The following is a 23411-nucleotide window of genomic DNA, read 5'->3' as shown; positions in this document are numbered from 1 at the left end:
ACCGAAGGGGGCGGTCGCCTTCATCGTTGTCCTCGGTATGACCCCACCATCCCTTCGGCTAAAGCCACAGTAGCCCCTTAACTCTCCCTCTCAAGCAGCTCAATGTGCAACGACACCGACCTGAGCCAATTAGTCTGCCTAGATGATGTTTAATAGGATAAGCAGGTGGGAGAATAGGATAAGCAGTGTTGAAAGTGTAAGAATGAATAAAAGCAAAGGTAAGTTGATCAATGTGTATCGTGAGAGGGAAGGAATTGTGAGAAATGAGGAATAGAAAGGGAAGTAAAGGAGGACAAACCAACACTCAGAGATTGACAGGCCCTTTGAATACCTGGTAAAAATATGATATTACATGAGTGGACTTTTACATTTACGAATCTCTTAGGCAAGGGTGGTTCGCGGGCTGCATCTGGGTCAATCTGGATTTGATATTCTGAAGGATGAGTTTGTATAATTCAATGTTTTAGTAGAATCCTACAACGTGGTTCTACTAATTAAACTTTTTCATGGACATATTTGTACATTAACTACCACTGAAAACAGCCAAAATGACTATGAAATATTGGGAAAAAATAAAATTGGTTTCAATGTGGGATTAAAATCAAGAGCTGACCTTAGGGAACTGGGTTAGTACAATTTAGCTTCTCATAGTCCGATCTCAATTCGCTGGTACGTAAAGAAAAACATGTTACACACCTCGACACATGTACAGTGTGATGCCACGCTGGTTTCTGACTGCGTTCTCTTTGTCGCCCAATGTTTTATTTAAGGCCATTTTCTCCCCTCGCCCACCCTTACATCACGCTCAATTTCACCTGTCAGTCGATAAGGGAGGCTTTTCCAGCACTGGAACAGTTTAGACGTAATATCGCACACATGGCAGAGTTTACTAAGCGCAAATGAGACGAGGAATTAAATGTACTTAGCGAGTCGTCTCCGTTTTCCGGGAAGGACAGGCGAGAGGACGAAGATGGGAAAGATGAGACGGTGGACGATGAAACTCGGTGGGTGGCGCACCTCTCATCTTTCTCCATCTTGCGTCACTTCACGCCGACTACCTCTGTGGACCTTTAGCCTTTTGTTTATCAGGGATCGGTTGGTTTCACATGAAGCCGTTCTTTCCACAGAACCATTCCAGGAGATTATTTGTTCTTTGTGATCCTGTGCCAAATGAGGACGTGTGTTTTAGTGGGGGTTTTACCCAAGAAAAATGCACATCTTGATAACCTTTTCCATATATGCAGTTTGGCGACAAATAAGACCTACCATATGCATGTACATCTGTATATGTATGTATATGTATGTATATATGTGCTTATATATGTAAATGTATATATATATGTATATTTCAGCAACATGCTTATTTATTTATATATTTATTAACTTACTTATGACCTATCTATTTATGTCTAAAATGCCTTTCCTATTTTTTTCGGCTATAATTATAAAAAAAATGTAAATATGTTACATTGACAGATGCTTAATTTGACTGTTGTTTCCTATTACTTTAACATACAATGTAATTTATACTCCAGTGCAACTAAAATATATTTTTCCCTTTTTATTGTGCCTTCTTTGGATAATGCGACTTACACTCAGGTGACACATTCGTTTTTGCCTTTCATGCTGAATTTTTTGGCTAGTGCGACTTATAGTCCCAAAAAAACATGGTAATCCATTTCAACTGCAAATGATCACTGCCAAATAAAATTGAACGTTTTGAACAGTTAATTATAAATGCAAGTTTACCAATGCGGACCAGTATTGACAATTGAATAAAATTTCAATGCATTACACAAGTACAATAAGCTTTAAAGCTTCATCTTTAAAGTACCTACACATAAATAGGCCTAAAAAAAAAAAAATTATAGCACCGCACCACGTGCCCGAGCGTGCGATTGGCCAGCGGTTCGTGGCAAAGTTGTGCAAACAGATTAGCGGCAAGCATGTCAGCATGCCGAGGCTCCAACCAGATGAATGCATGCGCTGTGGCGTTCACACACGTGGGATTGTACGCTTCTGATGGGGCGGAAGGCGCATGATTGACGAGCAGGTAGGGGGTTGAGGTGGGGAGGGTCTTTAGAACGTTTACTGTCTTCGAATAAAGACGCGTCTATTAATACGCAAGGATTTTAATAGAGGAGCGTAAATCACGTGGCGCTCATATTCCACCGCGTCTCTGCGGTTTTGCGGCCTTCAGACAGGCAAGAAATCACAGCCTGGAAGTTATGTGCAAAAGGTCTCCGACTACATGTTAAAAAGCGCTCCTGTGCGCTGTGGTACCGACACTCAGCAGCCACTTTGTTAAGTCCACCTGCACAATGTAAGGCGATGCCGATTGGTAAGTGAGCGCCAAGGATGGAGCTCCAATTCCTTGTTTTCTTTTAATAAAGTGGCTTTTGTTGACACTGCCAGAGGTGGCAATAATTCTACTTGATGTTCATCAGCGAGTGGCGAATGGGTGGCTGGCCATTGGCCTGTCGTCCCCACAGAGTGGAATTTTATGGAGCTGTTTCAAGTGTGCTGCCAATGTAACGTAAGAAAAATAAGAGTAACACCTCAAGTCTGTCCGAACTGTAGTGCCGCTATAAAAATATGAATTTTTTTATAGACTAATCCAGTCTGAAAAACTGGTTGTCAGTGATGTTGGCCCAAGACATTGCTGCATTTAAAAAAGCTGGGAAGTTCCAACCTCAAAGCGTTCCATGAGACAAAAACCATAGTTTGTGAATAGATCATTTGAGTGTCAGCAATGTTTGGAACCAACTTATAATTAACTCTTTTTCACTTGCATTTCACTTCAGGGCTTAATACAGAAACAACATATCTATATAAAAAATGTCAAAAATCAGCAACGTGCTTATTTATTTATATATTTAGTCATGTATTTATTAATTAACTTATTACCTATCTATTGATGTCTAAAATGCCTTTCCTATTACTGCATCCTCACCCTCTTGCTACTGTGACAACGAAATTTCCCGAATACGGAATGAATGAAGTTATCCAATAAAGTTATCCAATCCAATAACAGTAAAATTCATATATCTTTATATCTGATAAGGTATAACCCTAAAGTGTGACGAAGGAAATTTCCCGAATACGGGATGAATAAAGATATCCAATCCAATCCAATTTGGCAGTAAAATAATCCTGGCATCCCTGAAAAGGAATTTCTTGCTATTTAAAGGAGATGACAGGATCCTTTCTGATTGGTGGCGGATGGAATCGTTAGATTCCTTACACCCTTTTTCACTTACACTTTCCCGTGTGAAGGCCACAAAACATGAGGCACAAGAGCAGGACAGTTTAGATTTTTACGCCAGAAAAATAAGAAAATCGAGTCTCTGAACGCTCTTCCAATCCACTTTTCCTCAACATTATCTTTCTTTCCAGTTTTGTGGAACAAGGGCGATATTCTTGCAACAGTGAGGACTCCTGGTCTACAGCTGAGTAGACTTGAGAATCTGAGAATAGCAGATCAATCAAACCATCATTCCGTATAGTTTAACTTGGCGGCACGCACATGCTTTTTACTTCTTGATGCGTATGTCAAATCGCTGTGCCGGACCACCCGCAATACAGTCCAGGCAATATCCCATTGGGTCATATTTTAACCGCTGACTCCTTTGGCTACATTGTACGTGACTTTCTTTTCCAGTGGGTGACTGTCAGGTTTAGCTCAAAGAATGTTTATGTGATCCAGAATTTCCTATTAAAGTTAAAAAGAAATTATTATTTTTCTTTGACCGAATCATAACATAAAACTGAAAAAAATGTCATTGAGTTTTCATGTGTTTGAGAATTAAATGCTAAGAAATACATTCGTTTTCTATAAAATTGCATGTTTTAAGGTTCATTTCAAATATGAAAGATGTATATTTGTCCAAATTTACGTCACAATCAGGAAAAGTGTAGATTTTTTAAGATAAAAAGTGGTATCATAGTTTTAAACTAAAGTCGAAGTAGAAGAAGAATATGAAAGGAGCAGTTTATAAGTATAGGTTACAAAAATAATCAAATAATATGCCACATGAGGACTTGGAAGAAAGTTTTTCCAAATAAAAACATTAATATTTCTGACCAAAAACATTTATCCTGGCATTTTTCCATCTTAATTTTCTATTGTGACTATCATAAATAGAATAACGTGCTCTATCGCACTATACCTTTGAAATTATGCTGATCTGTAATGTATGTCTGGAAGAAATCACAGCTTTTCCATAGAATTCTTCTCCCACTATTAGTTGATTGTCAAAGATAATGGTTTCAACACATCAGGAGACAAGATGCAGGCGAGCGTGCTATTGTTGACAGCCAACAAAGAAATAAAAAAAGAATGTTCTTTGTTATATAAAAAAAAAAAAAGTTCACATGGGAAATGAATGTTGGAGTGGAAACACAAGTGTTTGTCATCAAACTGTCATCGTGCAGAAAGGTGGCGAAAACATGAAGGTTAGCAATTTGGAATTGAAACAACGTGAAGTTACACTAGACTTGGGGGAGATGTTGGATTATTGCACTTTGCTGTACATTGGGAGACCAAAGGATTGGATTGGACATCTGTTTTGGCCTTTGAGGAGTTTTTTTTTTGGTTTTTAAGTTCGCTACACCACAAACGATGGCGCATGGTTGTCTTCAAAGAAGCAACACTTGTAGTACTACGTGTCCTAAAACAGTCATGATTGAGATACATGTTCCCAAATTGATGAGATTCTACAAATTCGCATTTTTTTTTGCTTTGACCAAGCATGCAAAAAATCTTACAAACTATTTATCTGTCATGGGAAAACATATTTAAGGAATTTTGTGTTCTAAGCAAGGTGAAAAAACATTGTATCTCAAGGCATTTCTCTAGTATGACCTTTACTAATCGCATGATATACATTTTTTAAGGTTTAAATATTTTAGCATTGCTGAGATGGCACCAATAAACTGAAAATTTCAGTTCATGAATTGCTTGCACAGTAAATTAAAGTATTTCTGATAGCCCAAGTCAATGTTGATCAGATTGTATTGAAGTGGTGACAATATTATATGATTTTTAATTTGTATTCTTGCCAGAAGAACAGAGGTTAGACGGATTGCAGTACTACGTTAGTACTTCTGGCTCACACAGTAGCCGATGTCTCCGTGGCCTCGCAACCACAAACAAACGATTGCTTACAGTTTCTTGGAAGAAGAAAGAATGAAAACATCCTTGGGCAGTGAGCCACAAACTGCATCAAGTTTGAGAGAAATACATTATTATCTGATGACATTGGACATTTCCATTTCAATTGATAAAGGCTTGCCAGGTTTAATTGGAGGCAGACTAGATGACGTATGAATGTTCGCTAATAGCCAAGTTCATTGGGGTGGGAGATATGGGAAAGAGTGATAAAGTCCTGGCCTACTTGTAATTATTTCCCGTAGAACATTAAAAAAAAAAAGAAATTAACCATTTGTTCATTACGAGTAGATTTTCCAACCATTCTGAGGACGAGTGTCAAATTGTGAAAACCAAACTGGAAAATGCTACCAATTTTGATTTAGGTACCGTATTTTCCGGACTATAAATCACAATTTTTTTCCACATTTTTGCTAGGGCTGCAACTAATACTCCAATGTGATTGTTTGTTCTTCTTTTTCCAATTAAACAAAAAAAGTGCCCTCTAAAAAATGCAATTTATACTTCTGTGCAACTTGTATATATTGTTTTTTCTCTTCGTTTTGTATTCATTGGCTAGTGCAACTATAATAGTTAGAAAAATACATTAATTATGGAAAGCTTTTGGGGAGAGCATACTATATTTCCCAGATAAGTGTGGCTTAACTAATGATTTTTCCATGTAAAAAGTGACTAGAACAGCATCACCATGGCGGAAGACCTTAAACCCAACATTTTCTTTGAATTGAAGTCCCTTTTTCGTCAGTGCCTTCAAATTTTACCCACAAAGCTGACACATAGGACGACTCACTTATATGGAAATCAAAGCGGTAATTGCCTTCCCTGCTCTCTCAACACACACAAATGTAGATTTATTGACTGTGGAGAAATGAAATCCAACCAAAGTTTGAAGTTAAACATAAGATCAATGACAAAAATCTGACACATTTGCACTCTTGGTTTGTTATTGCTAGTGTTGGACTGATGTTTTAAAAGTTTGATAGTCCCAATAGTGAGATGATTTCCATTTTCCTACATCTGGTGAAAGATAGAGCACATGGCTTCCATTTTTTTTCTTCACTTTTCAAGCCATGTCCTCACACTTGGCTATTGATGGACAACTGTAAATGACGCTGTCTTCACATGAACGACTGACTGAACACGTTCTAATAATAGATTTAACAGCATGCTGTGTGCAAGTTTTTGGGAGTATTTTGACACCCGCGTTGCTTTTTCTTGGTTAGACTTGCGTTTTAGTGCCAAGGTAGCAAAGTTGTGTCATATTTATTGACTTCTGGATAATATTATTGTTGTAAAAAGAGTTGGAAATCTCTAATAAAATCACTTATGGTATGAAGACAAATATATATGCATGAGAACAAAAAAAATGAACTTTTCTTTCACGCTAAGTGCTGTTTGCTTCTAAATGACCTGCTTTGAACTGAAGAAATGCTAAGCATCACCCTTGGAAACTGAGACAAGGAAGAAAAAAATGATTAGGAAAGGAAAGAATGACAGAGAGAGAGAAAGAAAGAAAAAAATGACTGATCAGGCTGATAGTGTGAGGCTAATATGAACAGAACTTGAAGACAACTCAACATATGGAGACAGACACTTCTAGTCCAAATCTGACTAACTGTCATGTTCTCAAATTAGTACGATTTTGTGCAGAACATTATTGCACAAGTTGAGGAATTTCTCTCATAAAAAAAACCCAAAAATCTATCTTACCAGCAAGCTATTCCACTGGCTAGTTATACACGGCTTTGGGCTTCATATAAACAAGCTGGCAGTAGTAAGATAAAGAAATTCTATCCATGTCCAACAAATGGAATGAGATTTTTAAACAAATATTGAGTTTGTTTTTAAAGAGGTCATTTCCAAGGTAGAAAACCAACGTTTTCTTAGCGGCAGGGAAAATAACCTTAAAAGCGACGCCCGTCTGGAAGGGTCCTTGGCTATGGCAAAGGCATCAATGACTGTGGATGAAATCACTATGACGGATGTCTGTTCTGATTCGGCTCCACTGCGGCCCCCCACCCCTGCCCACCCAGGACGACGAGCCGCCAATGTGGCTCTTGTCCTTAAAAAGCAAATCCATTCCACTTTTTCCCCTTCATGGAGAAACACAAATAAATTCATTTTAATCAACCGTGAGTTCTTCAGGGGGCTCCTTTGGAAGGAATGTAATTGAAACTGAAGGTATCCCAACACTATTCTAACGCAAACAGGGCAACATCGATACCCCCAGGGGGCGATTGAGTGGACCTGATGAAGACGTGGTGGTTCCAAGTGGCTCTAAAGCAGCATGGTCAAACTACGGCCTGCGGGCCACATCCGGCTCGCGGGGCGTTTTAATCTGGCCCGCCGACGTTGTTCAAATTATTTTTTTCTATTCCTCAAGATGGCGCCGTCATCCGGAAGCCAGTGGCAGTAGCTCTGTCCACTCTTTTTTGTTTTTCGTCGTTTTACAGCCCCTCTATCTTTTTTAAATGAAATTTTAATATTTCTTAATACACTCCTTTTTACTTTACTTTGTACTTTATACTTTTTACTTTAATGATGAGAATGTTAATACTTTAGTCCTTTGTTCTGTTTACGTTTCATATGTACTGTTAACGGATGCACTTTTTTATATGTATCGTATCTTGTGCTGACCTGGCCCATCTGTCAAATTTTTAAAGTCAATGTGGCCCCCGGGCCCAAAACTTTGCCCACCCCTGCTCTAAAATTTAAACGCCAGTACAAATCATGCGCGATATTGCGGCAAATGACTACAATAACGAGAGACCCTCGGCGCTCCCTTCCTGTCTGTTCTCTTTCCTCCACGTGTTGGCTCTCGTCACTCCCTGGAAGTTCCTGATGCAGGGAAAAGGTTCTCCTCTGAAAGGAGATCCAAACCACAGGAACAGAAACGCCAAGCCTAACAGGCTCTGACAGCTCGTCGCACTGAGAGGCGCTTATGTGCGTTTTTAAGGGCCACAGCCAGTGGGCCAAATATCTGTTTGTATTGGTTATGAAAAAGGCAAACATCCCTGGAGGAGCTCATTAACTCACTTTTCCTTTTTGGGGTTTGTTTGCTGGTTTTCCACAAGCACGCATGTAGGAATGTCTCCCCCACATAAAAAAAAAAAAAAAAAAACAGTTGTTTGGTTGTTCCTACAGTCCGAATCTGCGAGAAAAGGCTAAGTGGCTGACTTTTCTATCTCATCCCAGTCCCTCATGGCCACAAGCAGCAGACTCTTTGTCGTGATGAGAAACAGATGGAATTTAGCAAAGTGAAAGTCAGAAACAAAAAAGGAGAGGAAGCGAAATAAAATGGACCCGAGTTAAAACGGACATAAGTCAAAGGAAGGCTGAAGGGTGAGCAGATAAAGGCAAAGCCAGGGGGTCGGGCAGGATGTAAGTGAACACGCAGCTGCTGAGACGACTACGATAACAATTTATGTGCGTCTATGTATCTGCTGCAACTGACACGCATGTGATGATACATGCTGACAGCATGTTGGCTGTTTTGCCAACACCAAAATGGTAAATCTAGAACCGTGAGTGTTTGCTGATACAAACCATCACAAGATTAACACAGTAGAAGATAGTAACTTGTCACCTGTGTTCCAGTATATGGTCGCTACATGGCCTGTTATAATTCGGATGGCAATTTTCGATAGTTAGAAAAAAAACAACATAATACAGTTCATATGAACAGTCATACTTACAATCAAAATGTACTGCTGCAATGTGTACATTTAAAACTAGAATGTTTTGTGGTGTTAGATTCATGCGACAAGTTCATAAGCATTATGTGAAATACTACATACGTAAAATGTTTTTGAAAGGTAAAAGAATGGGTTTAAAATTGGTATAAAATATCTTCAACTTGGTACACCCCTCTCTAACACTGCTCTTCGGGAAGAAAAACCTATTCTGATTGGGTTCTTACTGGACAAGAAGTGAAAAAAATTATATTTTCCATTATATTGGAATTGACTTTAACGCCAGTGTTTCACATTATATATTAACACAGTACTAGCTGAGCAACAACTTGGCCATGAACCTATACCGACAAGTTACAGACCTCGCAAAATACATTTTTCCTCGGGTGTTTATGTGTTTTATGCTATTGAGGTGTTGTGTGATGACGCATTGTAAAACAGCTGCTTAGTGGCGAGCTGCACCGCAACGCAAAGCAGGAACCGCCACAGGCAACTAGCAGTGGCCGACACTAGATCCCACAAATCCGCGAAGGGTTTGCTTATTTTCAAACAAAGCTACAGTCTGCCGGGGCTCCGTCAAAAATGGCTGTCTGACAAACAGTTGTCAATAATCAGATTTAACCAACAACTTTACCAATCAATCCAAAATCAAACTATGCCTATGAACCAGATAGAGAGATGTACTATGCATCAAATGTGGCCAAAAAGTGGTTATCTCTGAGCACACGTTTGAAAGGCTTCACTGACATCATTAACCTTAATCACTCTCAAAAAAAAGAACAAAAAAATATTTAGCCAAGCCAAACACTACAAAACGCCCACAATGACACACTAACTATAATCATGTCATGAATTTAGGGTATGCGACTGCATTTTTGTATTATTACCAGGAAAAATATCTCATCCACAAAGTGTAACGCCTTTTTAAGTTTTCTAAAAAGGGAGTTGGGGTGTTGAATATTGACTTAAGAGTATTTAGTAGCTGTTTGTCCAGTCACTCTCACTCCACCCTGACATGGAGGATGGGAAGCAAGGAACTCATTGTTGACTCATCCACCATTTTGGAGGGTTGCCATGGTCACTTTGTTAGAACCAGGTGGGGGAGAAAAGCGGGGGTGAAAGTAAAGTTATATTTAGCAGAAACAGAATGAAAAGCAAGGGAATGTTTTTGTTTCAGTGGCGTAAACATTCGGTCTAGTCTCACGCAGTGCAACATAATCAACTTTTGTCCCAACATGTGTGTCCTTCTGCGTTATTTCCTTTGTAATCTGGGCGTCGTGGCAGAATGTGTGAGTCAAAGTCGCGGTAGTCATCCCCTTTACATTCTTCTCCAATAATCCCCAAGTGTGCAAAGACATCTGTCAGCGTGTGCACATACTGTACATGCACGGTGGGTGAAACCACGGTCGCACACCCGTCACCCTTGGAGAGCATGTCAACACTCCCACTGTTGCGCTTGTTAATGTTGTTAATGTGGCTGCATTTCGGCTCAGTTGATTTGGGTGTCTGCGTGTGTGGTAGACATTTCTTTCTTTTTTGAAGTGACTGGCATGGAAACATTCCCACTACAGATGCCACTAGTGCCTAAACAGAGCTCCATTACAATCGCATTATCAATGAAATTTGGTGGCGAGATGTTAAGTGAGGGCTAGATATGGCGGAGAATGTATACAATGTTCACAGGAATGGATTCCACCAATTAAATAGAAGTGATGTAATGTATGGAGTTATAGTACATTGTCCTAAATTACTATGTTTTAAGCTAGTGATTTACACTGAAAACTAGGATTATATTTTTTTCTTAACATCTATAAACCACAAGTTTGAAATAAACTTAAGACTTATTTTTTTATACATATAATAAGAATAGAATAAGAAATGTAAGTGTGCATCAATGAGTTTTGGTATATTAGTTCGATTGTTTAGCCGCCATTATTGCTCCGAAATCCGTTTGTAGTTAAGGTACAAAAATGGCACATTTTAATTTCTTTACTGACATTATTGCTGATTATAAGTACTCATTTAAAAACCTCACTCTTCTTTTTTTAAGTTTTTGTATTGCAATCCATTTAAACGGAATCCATTCAAGTGTAACAATAACGTGAAGCCAACCATTCCAAAACAATTTCAACAAAGTTTCTTTGTGTTTAACCGACAATTCACAAATAACTTCTCACACAACAGCCATCATCCGTCTCAATGGCATTCCTTAGCATACGGTGTGGTCCCTCCAAAGATTTGTGGCCCGTTTAAAGGCCACAGTGATATGATGTGCTGACGGAGAGACCACAAAATCCTGAGCATGGCTACCCAAGTCTGCCCTTTAAGTCCCTGTGGAATCCAAATACTGGCACAAACACAAACACACTAACAGATGTGCGACTACACTCATCCTGAAACACACTCACAGCACTCTTTCTGACCAATTTTCTATTTCAGAAGTAGGCATTTAGCTGTGGTTTAGACCCAATGTTTGTCTAAGACAGTCTGGGTGCTAAAACGATTAAGGACAGCAACAATATAGTTGCAATTGTATTGTATTTCTTCAGAGCATGCACTTTCCTGGAAGACTATAGGGCTGCCATCTCGGAGATGGTTGCACACGTGTGTTTTACTGAAAGAAGGAATGTATAAAGGAGCTGGAAAAAAAAGCAACGGTAAAAGTTCAAACTTATTGCTCGCTGTCTGCCAAAATCTGTTTCATCTCTTTCCAAGAAGGCCGCCTTTGTCAATCCCTTGAATCGTAAACCTGTACCTGGCAGTACCTGCTTTTCTAAAACATAGTAGTGCAGCTGTATTTTGTAAGGTTAATCTGTCGTTCTGCTTTATTCACACAAGCCGAAGCAGACTTTTGTTGTCAATCTTTTCTAGACATCTGACTTTAATCCAAAAAAAAACAAACAAAGAGAAAAGCAATTCATTTGGACCAAATATTTGGTATTCTAGCATGACAAAACAGCACCAAAACAGCTAAAGTACAGTCATAAAAACCACACACACATTGTGTAGAGTCGATTCAAAACACGCCTTTGTCAGGCATCATCGTCCAACCACAAGAGAGCAACTCACACTCCTCCAGCCCAAATACAGTCAAAATTCTGCCATTTTTTAGTCCATAACAAATATTTGCAAAAAATTCGGCCTTCAAAAGCACTGTATCCAAGAAAGATTCTTTAGGATTGAGATCTAACTGCCTAAAGTGCTGACAAGAAATAATTACATGTGGAGTGCGGGTGTCCGAAGTGATGATCTCACTCTTCCCAGTCCAGGCCAAGAGAGGAAGTTGTATCTTATTTAAATCATTACACAGACACACCGACACCAGACATAGCATAGCAACAGACACACTAATATTAGAAAGTCTAAAGTCTAAAGGTCACTGATAGCAGACGAAAACATGATTGTCGACTGTTAATATTGTCATGTTTTAAGATGGCCAAAGTCTGGATGAACTTTGGTTGAAAAGAGACACTAGCCACACTGTTTTCAGTCTTTGTTTTTGTAGACGGCGCAATACGATTGCATGAAATTGGACATTTCTGTGGTGATTTGCCGTGAAATGGTGTGCTTGTGTGGGATTAGGCTGCCTTAGCTTCAGGGTCAGAGTCAGAAAAGGTTGTGAAGGAGATGTGGGTGTCTAGTCTTTTTGCTGCCCTTGTCACTCGACAATTAAGTGGGAGGTTTCACATTTTAACCAAAGATTAAGCATTAAATTACCTTAAAAAACGCAATATGGTACCACTTTGTGTTTGTAATCAATACGTTTTTAAGATGATAGTTGAAGGACACGTGAAATGTTTTTTGTTTTGCCTAGTTTTTATTGGAGGGGGGGGGGGGGTTGACATTAGCCATTAGAGTTGTATAGTACGTTGCTGTGTCTTAGTTATAGGTGGGCAAATTCTACTTTTTCTATGCAGAAATAGGGCTAAAGCTTGAGTATTTTCAAATGTGCATGGCCAGCTTGTCTCAGTTTGTGGTGGCTTGGTGGTTTCCTTATACGAAGCCTTGTTTCTTAGTTAAATATTTCTCAGAACATTTGGCTTGAACTTTACTGGGTTTCCGTTTTGTCTTTTGGCCAGCGAGTCGAGAAACACGCTAACACGAACAACGTAGTCCTGTTGGGTGTTCCACATTTTTCTCCCCAAAAAAGGATTTGACCAGAATTAGTTTGACACGCCTTGCATGACATGGTCCACATTGGGTTAGAGTGACTTAAGAGATGTTTGCCACTGCCGTGAATTTGGTCACATAGACCTTTTACAGAGGATTTAAATTTGTATGACACTTACAATTCAGCCGCACCTCGAAGGTGAACTTAACAAGGACAGAGTCATTCTTTTCAAAATGATTGCATTCAAAGCCATAAGCTCTAAAGTTAAAGGAGATAAGAGATAAGGCAATTTTGGAATGTCTGAAAAATGTGCCGACGTATCTCATCTGGTTTGGATAGTATCGCACACATTGCTGGAATCAGAATGCTTTTTTTTGTAGGGGAAAAAGTGGTTTGTGAAATGTGTTGGGATTAGTGGAGGCCACGTTCTTCATGACAGACTTTAAGCTTTAGGAAAAGCATAATGTCAGAGTGACCGAAAATGGCGTTAATAAAAGTAAAAAAAACAAAGACACTATCATTGAAATGCTTGCCAGTCTATATGAGTGCTTGGCTAGAGTCTAATCTCAGGACGACTTTTAAAAAGGTGTAGACGAGCCCTTAAGGGCAGCCCATGAGTTAAATAATGCCCAAGAAAGGGTTAAACATAGTGTTTTAAGTATTTATCATTAAGCCACAGTTTGCAGAATGTACTCGGGTATTTTGTTTTTCAGGGCCACCCAATAGCCTAAAATTCCTTCACGTTATCTTCATGCTAATAAGATGCCTTCTCTGATCCAATTCAAGTAAGGGTGTGCCACCTTTACCAGATGGAGGACTTGCTATCAAACGACATTAACGATTACCAAGATTTCAAACTGAAATTTAAACTTTTCTTTCCGACACACACACAGATACTCTACTTCTAATGCAAGGGACCAGCTGTGAGCTTTTTCTGCATGGATCAAGTGATACTTTACTATGTTCTCTGTTTTCTGGGGGTGGAGAGCAGGAAAGCAAGGATGACTGGCGAACTACCGGCCTTGCCAAGTCAAACAACGGGGTTTATTTGTAGACAAGTTAACAGAGAGCTGGGGCAACACCCAATACCCAATACCCCCTACTCATTCCTCTTATTAAGTGGAGAAACAAGAGGCTTTAAGTCACTGGAGCAAAAAATACCAATGGGAGACAAACAATAGAAAGGTGCATGTGGAGAGACGAGGTGGAGAAACAAGGCGAGTTTAAAATATAAGCAGGACGGAAGGGGAATAAAACGAGGCTTTGCTGTGAAAGCTTCGAGCAGCAGGCCTCTGCCACTAGGATTGTCCTCGCGGTAATCCCTGGATTTCCTACTCCGAGACAGAAGGTCGAGTAGGCACAGCAGTGCAAGTAAAAAGGAATATACTTGTATTTACATCAGGGTGTGTTTGCAACGGTGTTGGCATTAACAAGGGGATTGAGACGTTGGAAGGACCCGATGACTCAACGCCAGGCCGACGCCAGATGGGATGAGTTGAAAGTGCTGCTTACCTTCAAACAAGGGAGTCAAGTCCACATGCTTCAAGGCGCCAAGAGACAGTAAAAGTCTTCTGGTGAGGTTAACATATAAATGGATCCTCGAAAAAAAAGGCAGCTTCCACAAATCCCCCTGAGAAAAGAAACCCAAGAACCAAATGAGGACAAGACAAGAAGATGTCATGTAAGGCTATCTACGTTTTTGTTGGGCTCTTGGGTAACACCAGTTCTTCCGCAACTTAATGTATCCAAGGTGCTGTCTGAGTAGAAGATGAGACAACAGCAGGCTTTTAAAGCCCTCTTGCCACTGCCAGTTGCACATAAACACATGAAGTCATTTGAGAAAGTACAGGTTTGATAGTTAAGGGTTCATGAACACAATAGTAAGCAGTCCAGAGTTTGGGGTAAATAAGGCGCTTTGGATTATTGGGCGCACTACCTTTTGAGAGAATCAAAATCTTTTAGTATACAGTAGTCCCATTCAGTGGACATGTTTGTCTGGTGGTTTGATTTACAGAAACCTAAAACCATGAAACTATTGAATCGGATGACCTTTTGAATAAGTTCAAACTTTCATTGCCAAAAACGAGACGACAAGCGAAAGAGAGTTCTTTTTTTAAATTAAAAAAAAAAATTCTCAGCACAAATGATGTGAATTTGGACAATTTTCCATACACAAATGATCCTCTCAAGGCACCATGTTAGGAATCACTGGCTGAGTCTAAATGTATACTTGGTTTGTTTAGTTTCTGCTTCTCTACTGTGGTCATAATGGGAATGTACTGACACGCAAGATGTTTTGGAGCTGCTGGGAACCCAGCACTGATATCTCCTATTTTTGTGCTGCCCTGGATGTTATTTTAACTCCTTACCTAACGCCTGCCCTGCAGGGTGCTGCGAACCCAATCCCCCTATGCCTTCCGACCCCAGAGGGGTGCAGCGGTGCGTGTTATCAAGGTCAGGGGTCTGGAGAAACCTTTTCAAGCTATGAAACACAAGCGGGTCTCCGGGGAGTAGAGAGCGGCCGAGGGGAACGCACCGCCCTGTTTTTCTTTATCAGCGCCTGATTAAATAACGGCGTGATAAAGACAGAGTGAAAGGACTCACATTGAGTGTGGAGTGTCCCACGTTGGCATCACTATAGAGTCTGAATATATCCGTCATTATAATAACAATAATGAACTGCATCGATGTGATAGCGGAGCCTTGGCTTAAAATGAAGACCACATTTCGACTTCACGCTGTTGGTTTGTTATGAAGACAATAAAGATGAAAGTGTGGGCTTCATTTTCCCTCTACATCAACAACATGTAAGGGAACCTACGTTGTTATTTGAAAACAGAGCCAAACGGACCCACTGGCGACCCACATTGGCTAAATGTCCGGTAATTAAATTCACGCTTTTTTGTGTGACGATTCGATTTGGTACACACGTTTTACGCCGAATGCCGTTCCTGAAACAACAAACGAATGGTAAAGACAAACACCTGTACTGGAACAATACTGTTAAATATGCAGATGCCACCTTAGTTTACAAAATCTTCCAACACAAAGCTCCTTCTCTACTGCAAGATTTTGTATAAAAAATGCCAACACATCAACAAGGGCTGGCTCTAGAGGTGACTGTGTAGTTTCATTCAAAAATAGTGCATTCAGCCAATGCACCTCTGTCCACATACCTGGAACTCAATACAAATCAACATATATAAACTCCTGTCTCTGAACCTCTTTGCCAACCGTCTTAAAGCCTAACTGTTAAACGAACAAAATTGCTATTACAGTGCTGTCTAAAACTGTGCTACATATGTGTCTAGTATGTGTCATCATTTATCTTCATACACAAGAGACTAAAGATGGAAATTAGCCCTCGGCTACAATCTTAAATATTTACATATGTTCATTAACTTCTGATGCCCCTTATTAAATAAATCAAACTTAAACTCAATTGAACTAAGTCCACCACAAATGTCAACAAGGCACTTAAACCACTCAACTTTGTAGGATTATATCAATTACTCAGATCTCACTAAGAGTCCAAACATCAATTCAAAAGCAAGAAAAAAAAGCAAAATAAATGAGGGAATTTAGTTTGTTTTCTAACACCTGATTTATAATAACCTATATGCATACAAAAACTACCCACCCACTTGCTTCTCATGCAAGATCATCACCTACATCTGTGCAGCACATGCCCCTCAAAAAACAAGTCTTCCATCGGATTGTGCAAATCAATCATATTTGAATGTCTCTTTTACTGTTACTGTGGTCTCGAGGAAAGCATTTTAAAGGAAAGGCAATTATGTTTTGAAGCTTTTTCTCATTTGGGGCCTTGTGCAAGATGGCTAACGATATTCTGAGCCAACTCCAAAATATTTAATACCTTAAAGATCCAGAAAATAAGAATGCGAATACACTTTATTCAATAAATATTTGGAGATATGCTAATGATTTGTTGGTCTAAAAAACAACAACTTAAGTGTGCACGCCACTATCCAGATTAATCCCTTTAAAGCTTTATTTGACAACAAAAGGATTTTTGGACGGAAGAAGACTTGATGAAAGCCAGGCTGGAAAAAAAGGACCAGACGGAAAAGGACTGACACATGCGCGCACATGCATCACCATGACTAATAGCGTATTAAAATATAAGTGAAGTGGCTGTGCTTTTTGCTGTCTGTTTAAATGTTCATTTTCAACTTGAAAACAAAACAAACAGTCCACCACGTTCCGTTTTTTTGGGACATTGTCTTGAAACCTACCAAGTCAACTGGTAAACTAATTTATGTAACGACATTACCATCAAAAACTTGAATATCGCCAACAATAATTAGTAAGACAATTGTGGATATTGTGGGCAGGTGTATCCATCAAAACCGGGCCTTATTATTGGTTTCCAATGTGTTAATATTACAAGGTTGTTTCCTTCCAAATGCCGTGGCCAAGGTTTCAACTGTAGTTAAGGTCTGTGTTCCAAAGAAAGACAATATTGTACTTGTACAGCTACACTTTCTTTCAAAAGCACACAAAGCCTTCTGTCTTTTTTCGGGTGTTTAAGCTGTCAGCTTTGTTAAGAGAAGTGTTCTAAAGCATTTAGCAGGTGTTCTGAGACTTTCATGTCCTGCAACCTTTCAAGGGCTTTTGGTGGAAAAGGTTCCAACAATGACTCCCAACTTGGGAGAGAAGAGATTTGTCTAAAAGCGGCAACTTGCATTAAAAATATCTGCACTTTCTTTATGAGCGAGAAAAGTATAAACTGCAAGGTCGAGATGTTTTTTTTGTCATTTATGGTTTTGTTAATTAGCGGGAGTACATAAATTATAATGACTATGTTTTTCGACCAACATGACTGGGATGCAATTTGATATGAAACGTGCACAAAATGCACCCGAGTGTTGACTGCTTAATAACTACTGTTAAATCAAGCAATTTCCAATACAAGTTTACAAACAATTTATAATAATAATACGCATAATTTTTACACTGATCTGCACATCACATCCAAACTCCACAACTCACATATTATTTCCCCCTTGACATCATTTATACTTTGGCAAGTCCGTCTTATACTCAAGTATAAGTCCAAAAAATACGATATACAAAAATCTACTTCATTTGATCTGGGAGTTCCAGCAACAATTGAATGACCATCTATTACTGTCAATGGTATCCAATGATATATCTACAGTATCTCTGAATAGACGCCATGACCAAGAATCTTCAGTCAGAACAATTTCCCAGTTGGAACAAGAATGAAGTATGCACGTCAACCTAGCTAAGGTTTGTGGTATATTTAGAGGTTGAGCTATTGCTATAAGAATTATGAACATTTACTCGCATCTTTTTTCTATTTGCGGTAGTCCTCAGCTTCTTCCCCAGAAATTCTACTGTATCTCTTTTTAAGGGCACAATACTTTTGTACTGGTTCTCATTACATGGTGCAGCTGTACCTAACAACGTGTCCGGTGGGTATACAGTACGGTTGTGAAAGCAAGATGTAATTGTGTAAATTATGGCTTGGGGCTAAATTAGTTGAGCAGCTGTATCAAGCTGGAGCTGCTATGCTGATCATCTAAATCCCCCAAGTTGATGTTCTTGGACGGCTCTTGGCTTCCAAAGCCAACCGAGATTTGAAGTTATGACAAGATGTCATTTTGGCGTAGTCAAGTCAGTTTAGATGCAATGTAGAAGTGTGTGAAAGGGCTTCAAGTCGACCATCGGTTCGGGAAGGAACTAGCAAAAAATGGCCATGGATGGCCTCGGTCCATATGTCTGGTTGGTCACATGTGGCATGGCACTGCAGGGGTTGTCGGGGGGCGGGGTTAAGGGGACTTGGATTTGACCCGTCGAGCCAAGTTGCGAGGCCGAACGCCGGCTGCGTGCAGTAAATTCTCTTTAAAGAGAGTTTACTTTTGCTATTAATGACCGTTGTAGATTTACGATGCCCCGGTGACAGACGGAAACGTTTTAAAGAACTCGCGCCAAACCTTTTCCACCCTTCATGAGGAACTCTATGGCTGGCGTTTGTAGTGTGGTTTACCTGCAGTTGACCTCAATAGAAACCAAATGCTAATGACATTTTGTTAGTTTAGTTTTATTGTCCACGCGAGGTTATTTAAAAAGACCAGACGTTTTGATCATGTGTATTCTTTTTTATATCCTCTTGGAAACTGTTGCCATTTTGGTTTATTTATTTTTCAAACTCACTGATGTTATCAGGGGCATTTAGGATTAACGTTCAGTCTTGATTCAATGGAGGCTCAAATTGCTAACTGAAGGTCCATTATGTAGGACCAAGGCATCCTAGTTTTCCATCATAGTCTGGCTAAAAGAGAAGAAATATTCAATGGCGGAATGAGACTTTTGTCATTAACACCCCAAAAAATATGTGAGGAAATTGAGTCAGTGTCTTGGGTGAGTCATTTAAAAACTTAAAAACCAGTTTACTTTTTTTTACAGGTGCTGTTTGCCTTAAACCAGACCTTGCTACAGCACGAAGGCGTCCGAGCAGGCAGTCTGCAAGGCTCCTACACAACTGAGGACCTCATTACGCATTACAATTGTGGGGATCTAAATTCCATCATCTTTAATCATGACAACGCACAGGTTAGCAATATCGACATTTTTTTTCTCTGTATCTTGGTGTTATTCTACATCTGGCAATGAATAGAAATGACTTTTTGCTTGCATAATGATAGGTTTGTTTGTTTTTATTTGAAACTCCCAACAAATCAAAACAATCGTTATGATCGTTAAAGCATGTTTAAAAGCTAGTTTTGGATAAGATCTGGGTGGCCAAAGCAGAGAGTTGCTCGTATTTCTGTACAAGGAAACATCAACAACTGTTGGTCGGACATTTATGGTGCATATAAAAAAAAGTCTACACACCCCCAAGATTGTGTGATTTAGAAAAAAAGAGACCAACATAAATTATTTGAAAATGTTTTCCAATATTCTATTCCTCATTCATTTTCAACATCGCTTATCCTGGTCTTAGCCACGGGGTGCTGGAGCCTATCCCAGCGGACTTTCAGGCGGAAGGTGAAATACATGCTAGAATGGTCGCCAGACACTTGTAGGGCACACAGAGATAGACAAACATTCACACTCCAAATCACACCGCGACCGAGCGATTATCAACCCTACGGTTACCCACAGTGAACCACTACAGCATCAGTTAGCCCTCATCAAAACCATAATACCAGAAACTGGCCTATCGCAACTCATGCTCAACATTATTTTTGGGCTATTTTAAGCAAACACAAAAACAACATACCCAAATTTGCTTTCCTACATAGCAAATATAGCTCTGTGTATACCCACCAACTTCTCGAACTTCTAAATGAACACAAATGTCAAGAAATTCCAATAAATCCCCAAAGCATTGTACTATCGAAATAAACTCTGTGGTCTTTAGAGCCGGGTTCCTAAACTTGTAACGCTGACGTTTAAATAAATAATAATAAAGCACTCAACAGACATAAATCAAGAAGCGCTTCGGCAAGAAATCATGTTTTGACGAGGAACAAAATAGCTTGCAACATTTTACAAGACAATGCTCTTATTTCAAAGAAAACAGTAATTTACAGCTTCTCCAACCACCCGCACACAAACGATCGACGTACTCAAAAACTCGCAATAACTCAGGTTGGCCAGACACATTAAACCTGACACAAAATGTAACCTTAGCTTTTCAAGTTATTCACACTGGAGAGACCCCGAACGTGTGAAAGTCTTGCAAAAAAAAAAAAAGTCACAAATATTTTCTCTCTAGACCTCTCCTGTCACTTTTGTGGTCTGCATCCATTCGTCTTCCGAATTTAGTCGGCCCCCAGGAGCTTGTTTCGGCTCTCTTTTGCTTCGAGTGGCCCACTGGTGGCCCCATGCTCTTTAAATCAGAAAAGCGGGCCCTAATGCCATGACATGGAGTTGTGCAGCACATGCTAGAGGCATTCAAACACCTGAAGGTGCTAGCATATGAGAGAAAAGCAAAGAAAAAATATGGACTGCAAGTGAGCGGCTGATTGCAACCATTTTGGGGACCTCCAACATAGCCAGTTGTACTAAAAAATAAGTCAAGGATAAATTAGAATTTAAAAATGAAGTGGCGAGCGAGTATTCAACACTCATACTCCTATCATTTCACTACAAAGACAGCACAAAGTCAATCACTCACTAAGCACATTGAAAAAAAGATAGCTGCAACTTGGTGATATGATTTGAAAGTACTTAGTTAAATGTGTATTTCTGATAAAGCTATTGCTGGCCAACGTAAACAAAACTTCAACTCCTAATTATGAGACAACCGTATTTTGCTGTTTAATATATCCCCGCATTTAATATACACAGGTATATTAAACGGCAGGGGTATATTAAATGGAAGGGGTATATTAAAACGCGCACAAACGGGAAGGTACAATCCACTACGCACTCTTTATGCCGTGACGGGGTGCATCAACGTTTTGCAGACTAAAACTACTTACTGCTCAGGTTAAAACTACTTGAATAAAGTCTGACTTGGAATTTTGATGAACTTTTTAAATTTAATTTAAGTATCTATAATTATGCCCCCATGAACACCATACAAATCTTGCCAAAAAAGCGGCAGGGATATATTAAATGGCGCACTAACAGAAAGCTCAAAAAAGCAAAAAATTTAAACCAGTGTACATGCCTTTCCGTAGTATTTGTAAGTATTGTGCCAAAACAAAGAATATTTGTGTGGACAATGGTTTTTGCCTCTCCTATATATTTTCTTTCAACACGAAGTAAAAAGATGAATGCGAGCGAGCGTGACTTACTCACATGTGGTTCAATAAATCTCTTAACGTGTCAAACTCCAACACATGAAACACATCTGCACTCTCACCAAATGTTGTTCATCTTTCAGCAGAAATTCTATAGCATTTCATTTGTCTTCCTGAAAGATAGGGCCAACTCAATGCTGTACACGCCTTGGTGATTCACTGCGCTTAAATATCATAATAAAATGTCATGTCGTTACCGGTGTAGACCGTGACCACCCTTTGAAGTTTCACACCAAGACTCACTAGCCACTTCCCTTTGTGTCGGAAACAAGTGTTGCTAAAATCACCTTGCACCCCATTACCAGTCGGTAACCTCTAGATATCCAAGAATTCAATCTGTTTTTGAGACGGGAGGAGCTGTAATTTGTCTCGCAAGTCAGTTCGGACTCACAAAACACATTTAAGAAACCCATCAAAATGTTTTGAACACAATTACTTTTCACCAATGGGCTTAGAAGAAAGGAATCGGACATTTTTTTTTACTCCACATCCTTCTACGGTTTGATCTTCCCCCATATGGAAGATGGAAGAAACGGGGGGTGTGCAAAGTCCATAGATTTGAACATCTGTATGTGTTTCAGCCAGGCTAATAAAAAAAAAGTGCAATACCATATCTATGAGTTCATTTATAGAAATTTGCACTTACCATTTTCTCCTATCTGGTCAAAAAGTCTCTCACGAGTATAATTTTGAGAGCTGGTTTCAACAGTACTTAGATATGAAACAGTACTTAGATATTAAACTCTCTCTCTCTTAGATTAAACTCTCTCTCTCTTAGATTAAACTCTCTCTCTCTTAGATTAAACTCTCTCTCTCTTAGATATTAAACTCTCCCTCTGAGATATTAAACTCTCTTTCATCAATATAATTTTGAGAGCTGGTTTCAAAAGTAAACTCTGTCCGGTCACGAGTACATGTTTTCGAAAATATCAATTTTACCAATAAAAGACCCTCTTCTTTTCCTTCCTCCTTCAGTTACCCCACTTCATCAACAGCTCCCTACCGGCTCACGAGCGCAACACGGCTCTACAAATCGACAGCTATTTCCGGCAGGAACTCATCTACAAGCGGAATGAGCGCATGGCCCGCCGCGTATCTGCCCTTATGCAGAGGAATCCCAACCAGACCTACTTTTTTGCCTTTGGCGCAGGTGAGGATGCTGGATGGCTCTCTACAAATTCCATATTAAAAAAAATGCATATGAAAGCAATCTTACCAAGAGTACATTTAGTTTACAATAGAATCTCTCCGTGCCAATGTGTGTACATAATGGCGAATAATTCCCTCTGTTTGAAAGCATAACTGGAGAAAAAGACTGATGATAATAATACACAATAACTCCCAGAGCTCCAAAGTGCGTGTTTATACACCTTTGCGTGTTCACTCAGAAGTCTAAATTACTGCTTGTTCCCGCCTACAAAATCGAGAAACCACACACTGTTTATATCGATTTGCATTCCTAGATAATGCTGCTAATGTTTCCCTAATTGTATTTGTCCTTGGAAGGGAGGGGGGTTGCATATATGTGCATGTGTCTTACATAAACATTTGTGTTTCCACTAACAAGTGGTGGTTTCTTATGCAAAAAAATGGCAAAATTTTTAGCGTTAACTGAATTTGACATCCATCTTAACCTG

At 39.4% G+C, this 23411-nt stretch overlaps 1 protein-coding gene and 1 long non-coding RNA gene across 2 annotated transcripts in view; one reads left to right on the top strand and one right to left on the bottom strand.

Moving 5' to 3' along the window:
• The window catches only part of LOC144196999 (uncharacterized), a 38253-nt gene extending 23619 nt beyond the window's left edge, over nt 1-14634 (bottom strand). The window contains exon 1 of the long non-coding RNA XR_013326451.1: nt 14486-14634. This is a non-coding gene — a long non-coding RNA (uncharacterized LOC144196999). The remainder of the gene's footprint in view (nt 1-14485) is intronic.
• Nucleotides 1-23411, top strand: part of trabd2b (TraB domain containing 2B) — a 48276-nt gene that overhangs the window by 12567 nt on the left and 12298 nt on the right. Inside the window, exons 3-4 of the mRNA XM_077717523.1 lie at nt 19427-19573; nt 22750-22924. Coding sequence (XP_077573649.1) covers nt 19427-19573; nt 22750-22924 — 322 coding nt within the window. The remainder of the gene's footprint in view (nt 1-19426; nt 19574-22749; nt 22925-23411) is intronic.

The sequence above is a fragment of the Stigmatopora nigra genome, chromosome 5, assembly GCF_051989575.1.
Source record: "Stigmatopora nigra isolate UIUO_SnigA chromosome 5, RoL_Snig_1.1, whole genome shotgun sequence".
NCBI lineage: Eukaryota > Metazoa > Chordata > Actinopteri > Syngnathiformes > Syngnathidae > Stigmatopora > Stigmatopora nigra.
The sequence above is the reverse complement of the archived record's forward strand: the minus strand, read 5'-3'. Positions and strand labels throughout refer to the sequence as shown.